The sequence below is a fragment of the Salvia hispanica genome, chromosome 4, assembly GCF_029641045.1.
Source record: "Salvia hispanica isolate PSC_SH4W2 chromosome 4, Shi_PSC_v1, whole genome shotgun sequence".
Lineage (NCBI taxonomy): Eukaryota > Viridiplantae > Streptophyta > Magnoliopsida > Lamiales > Lamiaceae > Salvia > Salvia hispanica.
In genome coordinates, this window is record NC_142695.1 from 7,263,186 (window position 1) to 7,274,256 (window position 11,071).

General features: G+C 33.4%; 1 protein-coding gene across 3 annotated transcripts; it reads right to left on the reverse strand.

Annotated features, from left to right (window-relative positions):
- Positions 1-1,395: 1,395 nt before the first annotated feature.
- Positions 1,396-7,269, reverse strand: LOC125196111 (FAD/NAD(P)-binding oxidoreductase family protein). Of its 3 annotated transcripts, none has more exons than XM_048094490.2 (10): positions 6,940-7,269; positions 5,932-6,037; positions 5,191-5,290; positions 4,568-4,711; positions 4,139-4,197; positions 3,865-3,932; positions 3,740-3,791; positions 2,774-2,911; positions 2,047-2,646; positions 1,396-1,781 (listed from the first exon to the last, which is right to left on the reverse strand). In XM_048094490.2, exons 1-10 carry the CDS (start codon positions 6,945-6,947, stop codon positions 1,566-1,568), a joined length of 1,491 nt encoding a protein of 496 aa, XP_047950447.1. In that variant the 5' UTR covers positions 6,948-7,269; the 3' UTR covers positions 1,396-1,565. The 3 variants fall into 3 exon arrangements, with proteins under 3 accessions (XP_047950447.1, XP_047950446.1, XP_047950448.1); XM_048094489.2 differs by having other exon boundaries at positions 5,932-6,040; XM_048094491.2 differs by lacking the exon at positions 6,940-7,269 and having other exon boundaries at positions 4,568-4,786; positions 5,932-5,949.
- Between the last annotated feature and the right edge of the window lie 3,802 nt (positions 7,270-11,071).

The window sequence follows — 11,071 nt, forward strand, 5'->3', positions numbered from 1 at the left end:
GTATGTGAGACATTCAGTCAAAGAAGGACATATGATCATTTTTAACTTCACTCATCTACTAGTCACGTACCCCTATTTTAATCAATGTTGTACTAAGTTATTCTAAGTCATTAAATTTATAAGTCTGTAAAATAATACTTATTCCTCTGTATCAATTAATTGAACGATAATTCTTTTTAAAAAATCCAATTAAGTTGAGTCATATCCTTTTCTTACTTAAAAAATAAAATATCAAATCGCTCTTACTTTTATTCTCCTACTTTACTCTCTTTTATCTCTCTTATCTTATTTTATCTTCTATTTTTAGTTTATCTTCATTTAGCTCTTTTAACACAATTTCTTAATCTTTATGTCCAAATGCCTCAACTTAGTTGAGATGGAAGGAGTACTAGTATATGATGAAAAAATATGAGATGAACAAAATAGATAGTTAAAAGTTAAAACTAATACTCACTCTGCTTCAATAAAAAATGAAATGTTTTCCTCTTTAGATTATCTCATTTAAAATAAATACCATCATCTCTCCTTTTCACTCTCTTCTTTAACTCACAAAATAACATTACATTGCTGAAAAATAAATGTTCCATATTTAATGGGACTGGGAGAGTATATAGCCACCACTTAATTTAGAGGGTGGTACGAGATTTTATGCAACTTTATTTTGTGTGTTAAGTGAAGAGAATAAAGTAAAAATAAGTATTTCCATTTTTAGTAATGGATCATCTTAGTTGGAATAAAACAAAAATTGATCATCTTCAATGGGACGAAGTGAATAGGTAATTTTTTCAAAAAAAAAACCTTCAATATATTTCACTTTGTTTTTATTTTTATCTTTTGTCAACTTATTTTTCTCTTCACTTTCTTTGATTATTTTGAGAGACTCCATCCGAAATCATTGACGTCGTCGGTCGATGTACTATCAATAGCGGAGTTCCGAAGTTCACCGTGTAAATTTGATTTTAACACTTGGCATTTTCGAAATCTGGAATGTGATTGATATTTGTATGATTTAATATACTTCCCTTGTCCCATAATTGTTGGTTTGTTGGACGTGAATTTTAATGTACAATTACGCAGAGAAAGGTAGGTAAAAAAAATAGTTAAGTATTATTAATAAAGAATGAGTAAAGAGAAAATACATTCTATAATTAGAAATTGCATACACGTATGGGACAAACTAAAAAAAAAAAAAAGGAATATACTTTTGCTGGACGAAAGAGTATTTGGTTAGTATTCATACCATTACATGATATGTACGCTAGTATTGAAACATCTGCTCTCGTGTTAATAATAAAGATGCAATGAAAAAACAATTTAGTGATCGAATTGTTAGCAATTTAATCAAATCTAACAACCTACAAAATTTATCAATTACTCCATATCACAGTTAATAGGTAAAAGCTCGAAATATAGGATTTGATATAAATAGGTCAAACTTTAAATATTTTTCTAACGGATGGACATAACCCCAACAAAGTGAAAGTAGAGAGGTTTTTTATTAGAACTTCACATTATGCACTACCCAAAAATAAAAACAATCTAAGATTTATTTGGCACTTGAAAGGTCATGAAAAAAGTGGAAATCTCTGCTCACCTGAGGCGTAAGATATGATGTTTCTCTTTAGCGGTGAAAGATTCTGTACTCCTTGGAATGCTGCGGCACGCAACACGTTTAATGGTCCGAAATCAACAGAGTACGCCTTTTGAAAGCCGTCTAGGATCGCCATCATTGTTAGGTTCGCAGGTTTCCTATCCGATTCATATCTTCTCAGCAACGAAACCTAAGGGACGTATACGGGCATTAGGAAACCAAGCCTCATGAACGCAACGAGAAAATGAGTTGAATCATTCTAAGCACTTATGACGGATTTCTATCCCGGTATCCCCTAAACTGGATATCAAGCAATCAATTTCAGAATCAACAACCATTTTGGTTAGGTAGCATCCCCACTGATCAAAATATGCTCTCCAACAGGCAAACCACAAACAACTCATAAGAAAAAGTCTCATCACAGACGTTGGAACTGAGTAAGAATACGGGCTTACCTCACCGATATCAGATCCAACTGCAATGCCTTCAGCAATAACGTTTGAGAGAGAGAACGCATCTCCAAATCCCATATTAACTCCTTGACCGGCTAAAGGATGAACAGTGTGTGCAGCATCACCAATAAGAGCAACGCGTTTCGTGGCATAAGAGTTGGCATGCTTAAGAGACAAGGGGAACACCATTCTTTCAGAGGCTAGTTTGGTGATTTTTGGTGGGATTTCAAAATAATCATAGGCTGATACTGCTTTTTTGGCAGTTAACCAAGAGAATGGAGATACACCCCCCAACGATTGAGATTTTGGACGAGGACCATAGCCACTGTCCAGAGCTCGGTTTACTTCTTTCACAAAATCAACCTCAGACATTGATTTGCGATTTAACGACTCTTCAGGGTCCATTGTCCAAACGATATTGCTGAACTTGTCTCCTACTGGGAGAAGGGCAATTGGACCATTAGGGAGAAATCTTTGCCAAGCACATCGATTTTCCTCCATGTGCTCCACGGTACATATAACTGCATTTTGAGAATACTTCCATCCAGTTGAGCTTATTCCAGCCAACTCCTTGACACGTGATTTGGACCCATCCGCTCCGACCTGAAGTAAGCACAATGGAGAACAGCTATATGAAGCACAACAACACAAATCTAATTTAACTGCTTTTGAGCATAACAGGAATAGAAATATTTTTTTTAATGCAAGCAAGCAGTTTTACAACATTTACCACTAGTTTTGCATACAAACTATTCCCATCACTAAGTTCCAGTTTTGCTAAAGATCCATGATGGCTTGATGCAGAAGCTGGTTCCAAGTGCATTGAGCTTAATCTGAGAGGGTATAGTTTATGCTGGGAACCTGAATCCTGTCACAAGCATAACATCAACCGAGAATGATGACATCATTAAATACAATCTGCATTACGCGACAGCAAATAATAAGGCTTCATCAAAACAGTACAAGAAAAAGTGATTGGTAAGAGGATACATGTAAGCAGAAAAGTGATTGGAACGGAACCATAATAAAAAAAACACATGTATGAAAAATAGAAAACAAACACTTACTAGTATTATCAATTCAATCCAGTATATATTGAAAAAGCTACAAAACCTTTCCTATTTCTACTTTATCTTTTTGTTTGGGGGGGGAGGGGGTGATATGAAAATACATTATAACTTATCAGTCAAAAAGTGTACAGAGTGAGCAAAACCGTGACTGCCATCCACTCCAAGCTAAATATCGTGTCAACTAGTGAAACTAAAATGACCACCAATCAAACAGATCATTATTGGATTCTAATATAATCCATGGGGAGTGAACACAAATCAATAAAAGGAAATCGCTGGTGGAGAAAAATTTCGATTAGTGAGGACAGATAATAAGATAATTAAAAACATTGAGAATGTTCAAACTTCAAACATACAGAATATGAAATGCAGAAAGGGAGATTACACAGAGATGTAACAAAGAGAATGTTGAAGATAGAAATATATTTCAGGAATTGAGCTCTGTTAGCTAAATATCAAACAATGATGACACAATGGGTTAGTTTAATTTGATTCATTAATTTCAACCTATTTTTTTCTCGCAAACATTAAAGAAAACATAACCAGTTGGGAAAAAATTGATAGAAGATTTGTTAGAGTAAGCTTCCTTCCAGAAACTGAAATGCAATATTCTAGCATCTAAGTACCTGGAGGCATGATAACAGAGATTTATGAAGCACTTTATTCTCCACCACGCACCTACATAAAATCCAAATAAGCAAAATATTACTGTAGGATTATGAAAGGAATCAAAGTGCAGTTTCACTCTTACCCTAGTACTTCTTTATTCACATCTCTTGCATGGTACTTTGTATAGCCAAAACCAGTATAATCCCAAACCTGCAAGGATACGAAAAATGTAAATTTAAGTTGTTTTAAAACCAAGTGTGGGACCTATTTATAGCTACGAGTAGTTTATGGACATTAGGATTGTCCACGTCCAATAAAAAACAAAATGAAAATAGTTACTTACAACCTAACTAATAAAGTATGAGAGGTAAAAGCGAATAATACCCCCAAAATCACAAGCTTTCAAGTATTGTTACCTGCATCTTATCAAAGTAAGCATGCCTATGCTCTTCCACATATTTCCACGCACCAACATCTAAAAGGAACAGATGAACAGTTATCATGCTTGCATAATCCTTGAAATTAAGCTTTTCAACTCATTTCAACCAGTAATGCACCCCATTTGGTTAATGGGCTTTAATGGAAATTTGTATATGTATGAAGAGGCCTAAAACAATCCTTCAAAGAGGACTACGGTTTGCACCAATTACAAATGATCCCTCTTCAATATGACTCAAATTCTCTCATAGAATATATAGGAGTTTACTTGACAAGAATCCCACAAAACTTGCCCTAATTGTAACAATCAATTCCTAGTTTATTTCTAATTAATTCGAATCATGACCCCAAATCAGCCAAGGATTTTTTCTTAATTTAAAGATCTTCATGGGATTGATATCAAATACCTTGAAAGAGAGCTTTAGTTGCTGGGGTGACGGTACTAACTCTCGGATCTGGGGGAGCCTCTTTCTTGATAGATTGACCACTTTGTAATGCTGGATTGCTATCAATGATGGCAACGTTCAGATGGTTTGTCAATGGTAGCTTTGCTGCAAACATATTACATTAATCTTGTGTTACCCACTTTCAAATTCCACTACGCGATAAGTATAAAGATGAATTTCCTGTCAAGATTAGGCAAGAAAGGATTTTCAGCAATTTATGTTTTACTACATTGCATCACCATGCAGAGCGGATTAAGAAATTTAAGGCAGAATATCTTTATGCGTCATCCTACGTGTACACAGGTTCTGTAGTTCTATCTCTCCTCATGTACGGCTAGTAGTGTACGCATTTGGCGATAGGTGATAAGTAACAAAACCCATACATGACTTTGCACGCACCCAGTTAAGTTCACAGTGTCCAAATCACTGATTTAGAATAATATATTCAACAATTTGACTTAGAAATTTAGAATACAGATATATCATCAGAGAAATTGTTATAGACAAGGTTTCGAAAATAAGTTGAACTTAGTAACATACTCCGTATAATTTTGTTCCACAAGGTTATAAGAAAAAACACTTACCCAAAGAGCAAGCCAGAGCCATGCCAACCATGCCACCTCCAACAATAGCAACATCATGCACAGGAAGATTGCTTTCGCATCTTTGCTTGTCTGCTGATCCCTAGGTATAAAAATAAAAAAAATTATGAGCCAAATAATCATGCAGAACATCAGGAAAAATAAAGTGTGGTTACTGAATAATCAGGACCTGATAGATACAAAAAGAACATCAGAATTATCCTGCATTAATCACCCTGCTACAAGGAGTCACTTCTCTGATTCTATTTCTCTGGTTATGTTGGAGAGTTCAGTATGGACTAAAGAGCTAAACATTGCAAATTCTTCCCCCTAGTTAAGTATCTTACTGGTCATAATTCTTCCATTTTCACTCATGGCAAACTCAAATGCATTATATTCCAAAAATAAGTACTGATTCTCTTATATTGTTGCATAAAATCAGGAAGTACTGTATCTGATATCTCTAGAACTGCACTCTTTTTCTTTATGTGGAGCAAACAAATATCTTATCTCTACCACGCAACCAATATATCAGTCTCAAGGGGTATAAAAAGAAAGTCAGAGAGTCATATTATAAAGATATCCCATAGCTCCTGACAAGAAAAGGCAGATATGATGATAGACAAGGCTTCTAAATCACCAAAAGGAAGCAAACACTAAATATCAAGAAAATACCAAAGTAACGATAGCAAATTAAAAAAGACAGAACATAAACTTATATAGTAGATTCACTATGCCACTAACTTGTTCAATGGGTGCACCAGGGAACTTGGCTTCTGCGCCACTGGATAACGTTCTATTTGCCGATTTCCAGACATGCCTGTGGAAAGCCCATTGTCTTGTACATGTCCTGCTTCAAAATTAACAAAAAGTATACTTCATGTTTACGATCATATAATAAGAAGTAATGAAAGTCCAGCATACCAACAAGCTCAATCTCAATATACACCCCACCATGTAAAGCCATAAGCATGAGCAAACAAAAAAAAAAAGATTCTTCAGATACTTTTATCAGGCCAATACTTCATTATCGAAACATGCAGTCTGTCACTGTCCACATTTTTTATCAAAAATAGTTTTAAGGAGAAGCAGCTCCAAAGAAAGAACATAGGAATTTAGGCAAGTTATCAGCAATTAGGTGCAAATGTTAATTGAATAAGCCGGCTATTTAAGCAATTGACAAATAGTGTAACTTTAATCCTGCTCTGGTTTCTTACTACCGTTTCTCTCTTCTCTCTAAAAATATTTTAGCATCAGAGAGTTCTCTCGTTTCTCCTCTATTTTCTTTATACTCAGTACGAAATGCATTATCATTCATCAATATCACAGATTAAATTTGACAAAGAGCCATAAATATTATCATTTGAATGGGTTCATAACAAATCAAATAAACCTACCACACCTCACTACAAATCATTTCGATTCCACCTATTCAAAGCATTTAAACGTGTATATTAAATAGATATAGACACAAGCATCAAAGCATAATCAATGAAGCTCCATCCTGAAAAGTGCGAATCCGCACCATATTTAGTCCGTTTTACAATCAAGCAAATTGGAAAAACGATTTTCATACATAAAGTAATAATGCAAAATACTGCAAATATATATACTACTGCAATTAATTTTCATCCAATTACAGCTTAATTCACACAACACAAGACAACAAAATCCAAAAGCATCAATCAAAAATGAGTAATTGTAAGGACTTCATTTTTATGATTTTACTGAAAACGAAAGAAAACCCCATACCGTATCATTTTTGTTGAAAGTTTGATTTGGCTGAATCAGAGATGAATATGTGTGCGTAAGGAAGGAAAATGAAAATGCAAAGTTGTAGGGAGATTAGTAGGGTTTTGTGAGAGGTTGTGGCCGCTTAAAATGGTAAATAGGCAAAAGCAGGTTTTGAATTGTCTGCTTCCTGTGAAGAATGAATGAGAGGAGAGTGGCGATAGTGAGCGACGCGGAGACTGTAGAACGGAAACGCTTGGAATTAGGTGGGAGACGGTCGGCGGTGGAGCCACGGCGGCGAAAACGATTGATTCAGCTTGGCCCCTTTGCGAGAGGAACCGTTTGTTTTGCAAAATTGAAGTATGAAATGGACATTTAGCATCTCATATGACTGGGCCGAATTGTATTGAGGTGGTTTACTGGGCCGGCCCAATTGGTTTTCAACCAATGTAGACATATTGTCCACCATCATACAAATTTGTGCTTGGTAAATAAATCAAAGCATAAGAGTGGAGAATATATTTTTGTTTAGATTTTAATTATGAGTCGTACTTATTTTTAATTAATTTTTAATGTAATTGATCACTTGATTGTTATCATCGATAGCTCATAAAATTACATATAAAATGAGTTTCTTATAAATTGTTAAATTTTAGTTAATGTATAGTAAAATAACCTAAATTATAAATATATAGCCTAGATTCGATTATTATGACATTAGACTTAGTAGCATGTGTGCGAATCAAATTTAATAACTGGCACATATAATTAAGTTGTCAATGTTATTCTACTCATCATGCAAATATTAATGTTGAGATGATATAGAGACAACATTATTATGGCACACTATTATGAATACAAAACTTTATATCAATATTGCACACGCGCGCGTGGTACTTTTTCTAACCTTTTAAGTTTCACTTTATAAAAGTAAAATCATTTATAAATGTAAAAGAAATATGAAAATCAGAAAAGAAAAAAAAAGACCAAAGAATATAATGGTCTTACATGTATGAGGTGCATACGATTTTAAGCAGATAATATGATTTATTACAGTTTTAACCTAATTATTTTTCATTGTGAAATTTGTGTTTATTCGCCCAAAGATGATATTGTGCTAATCACCTCAAACGCCAAATTATATTCTATCGTCTATACTAATTAGCGCCACATACCTGTAAGGCAACTCAATTTTTTGGGCTGCAAGCCTACAACATCAATTATTTGTCGAGCTACATAGTTTTTTCGATGATATAAAGACGCAAACCAAATATAAAATGGATGTGCAAATCAATAGATAATTCAGCTTATGAAGCAAAAACCAATAAAAAAAATACAAAATCTTGACAAAAGCAAAACAGACACTTAAATCAAGAAGATCGGACTATAAGAAAAAACAAACGCAACACCTAAACACCCAACGACCAATGCTCACGGGTGAAGTAAAAGCAGAAAACCCGAAGACAAAAGTATAAAGAAGAGTCACCTTAGCAACAACCATTAAATAGTGTGTGCAAGTAGTACATGAAACGAAAAATCTGGTCGCTAAGCTTTAACCTAGAATCCTACATTCCCAACCTCTAAAGAATACTACTATACTTCCCAATTTGGTTCAATCTTTGAAAATCACGTTATTTTTAAGCTACCAAATGGATACATATAAGAAGTCCAAATCTGATCAAAATTTAGAAAAATGGGTATTTTTTATTGGATAAAAGGAACAAACAATAAAAAATGGTGAACATTAAAAGTAAAAAGTTTAACCTATCCAAAAGAACTAGAAATGAATAACAAGATGACCAACACAACGATATCTAAACAATGTAGACATTTTAATCATGTATGAAACCAAGAGAGAAAATATGACTGCATCTATTGGCAAACATAAGAAAATGTTCCAGCCATTGTAACAAATACTTCTTCCAACCTCCATTTCTTGTTCACTTTTGTAAATTTTCTCCGTCCCTCATTTATTTTCCACTTTCACTTTTTACTATAAATGATAAGTGGGATACAGATACTACTAACTTATTTCACTAACATTTTATTGTACAACTACCATATAAAAGTGTGAAAAAAATACCATATAAAAGTGAACTCATATTCCACTAACTTTTTTAATTCACTTTTCATTATATTTACTAAAATTTGTGTCCAATAAAAAAGACTAAAAATGGGGGTCAGGAGAGAGTATAATACAACAATATATAAACAACTGTTTAAACTCTTGAAAGTCCAACTTTACTAGAAACATTTTGAGGCCTATAATTTAATTCATTCATCTTCATTTATTTGTTTGTGTTTTAGATATTCTGTCGGCAGCTCCCCAAATTAGTAGTAGTACTTATTTTTTGCGAATTAAACAAAATTTCATCCAATCAAAAACAAGCAAACCGAGTTTATGCTTTGAGAAACTCATTACTCGTAATAACAAATTAAAGGAACTTTGATGTATATTTTCTTGGACTAGTCGGTAGGGCATGTGAATTTAGAAATTGCTCCTCTTTGAAAAGATAAAGTAATAACAGTATGACCTTTATTGCATGCTAAAATATATCCTCTATATTTTATGTGTGTTATCTGTTATTTTATATATAATCGGTTGCTTTTACCAAATTCACCTCATTAATGAGTGAATAGCAAAAAGGAAGAGAAAACAAATGATAGTGGACGCAAGGCATGAGTACTTAGGTGCATGAGTGTGTGTTATTACTCAATCTAAAATCAGATATCCTTTCACTTTAAAAGTCCCATCTATTTTTATTTTCCACTATACCATGATTTTCTTCGCGGTTCATATTCTGTTTTCTATATAGTTCAATTATCGCACTATATATGCATATACTTAAATAGATTAATGACTTGTTATTTTAGTAGTATTAATATGATCTCGATTTTTTGAAGAAATATAACCAAACAATATATATATATGTATATCTATTAAAGTAGCATGTAAACTAAGAATTTCGAACAAGTCATTCAAGAATAATCTTAAAATATCAGTTAAGATATAGTTGAATGGGAAAGTAACTTTATATGGATTTTGTTATGATAAAATTATTAAAAGAGCCATAGGTTTTATTTGGATATAATTAGATGAGCCCTTTAACACATTAAGTAGACTTTATATACCCGCCAAGTTCACCAAGAATATAAATTGGAAAGCAGATGATTGATTTTAATACACTGTCCATCATGTAATTAAATAAACTCATAATCAAATGATCCAAACTTCCTTGATAAATATCTGTGTGATTAACTATATTTATTCTTATTATTGACATTTGTCAAATCTCACACTTGTGAGTTGTGATATAAATCAAACAAAAATGTAACAAATTATCAAGAATATTGGATGTTCGAAATTTTCATTTCAAGCAATAAGAAATAGCTAGCATGTGGTATTATTATCTATCTAAGCTAACTTTCACATTCCCTTGCAAATATACTTCACTCCAATGATGAATGGATTCATCCACCACAAAGTCTAGGTAAATAAACAACCAAACCCACTATATATCTTTATTATGAAGCAAAACCATGCATGTTATATACATAGAAGATGCATCAAGAGCCCTTTAAAACTTCAATTCACATATCCCTCTTCATCAAAACCATGACCAAGGCCACATAAAATTTTAGTCTAAAAAAAGAAGAATCTTGGATCCTGGCGGCGCCGGCGCATAATAGGTGCAGCTCTCTAGTGTGCTCATGTTATGTGCCATCAAGAAACTCCGACAGCAAGGAAGACGAGACCGGTCGAAAAGAGGCTTATAATGTTGGTGGAGGAAGAGGAGGAGGAAGAAGAAGAAGTAGAGAGAAAGGATTCATGGAGTCATCGAAAGGTGTTGAAGTTGAAGCTCATCCTCTTAAGAGCAATCTCAAGAAATCTGCATCAATGGTGGAATTCAGGAAAGTTAGCTGGTCTGATGCACATGGCAAAGACATTGCTCATGTTCAAGAATTTGAACCAAGGTATTTTTTTTAAAAAAAAAATTGAGACTTCAGTTTACTTATATGATTTAATAATTTCAATAATCAAAACGAATCAGATTACAATATTATGATTTTGTACATTTAGCTCGATTTTATTTGAAAATATCGGGGTGTGTAAAGATGGAACATTGGGTAAAAATATAACTATTTGGAATTT

What these genes read in the sequence shown, in the direction of transcription:
- LOC125196111 (XM_048094489.2), bottom strand. An exon ending in AACTAAAGCTCTCTTTCAAG is followed by an intron (nt 4,198 to 4,567) that starts GTATTTGATATC and finishes TGTTCCTTTTAG; the next exon opens with ATGTTGGTGCGTGGAAATAT. An exon ending in CTTACTTTGATAAGATGCAG is followed by an intron (nt 3,933 to 4,138) that starts GTAACAATACTT and finishes GTATCCTTGCAG; the next exon opens with GTTTGGGATTATACTGGTTT.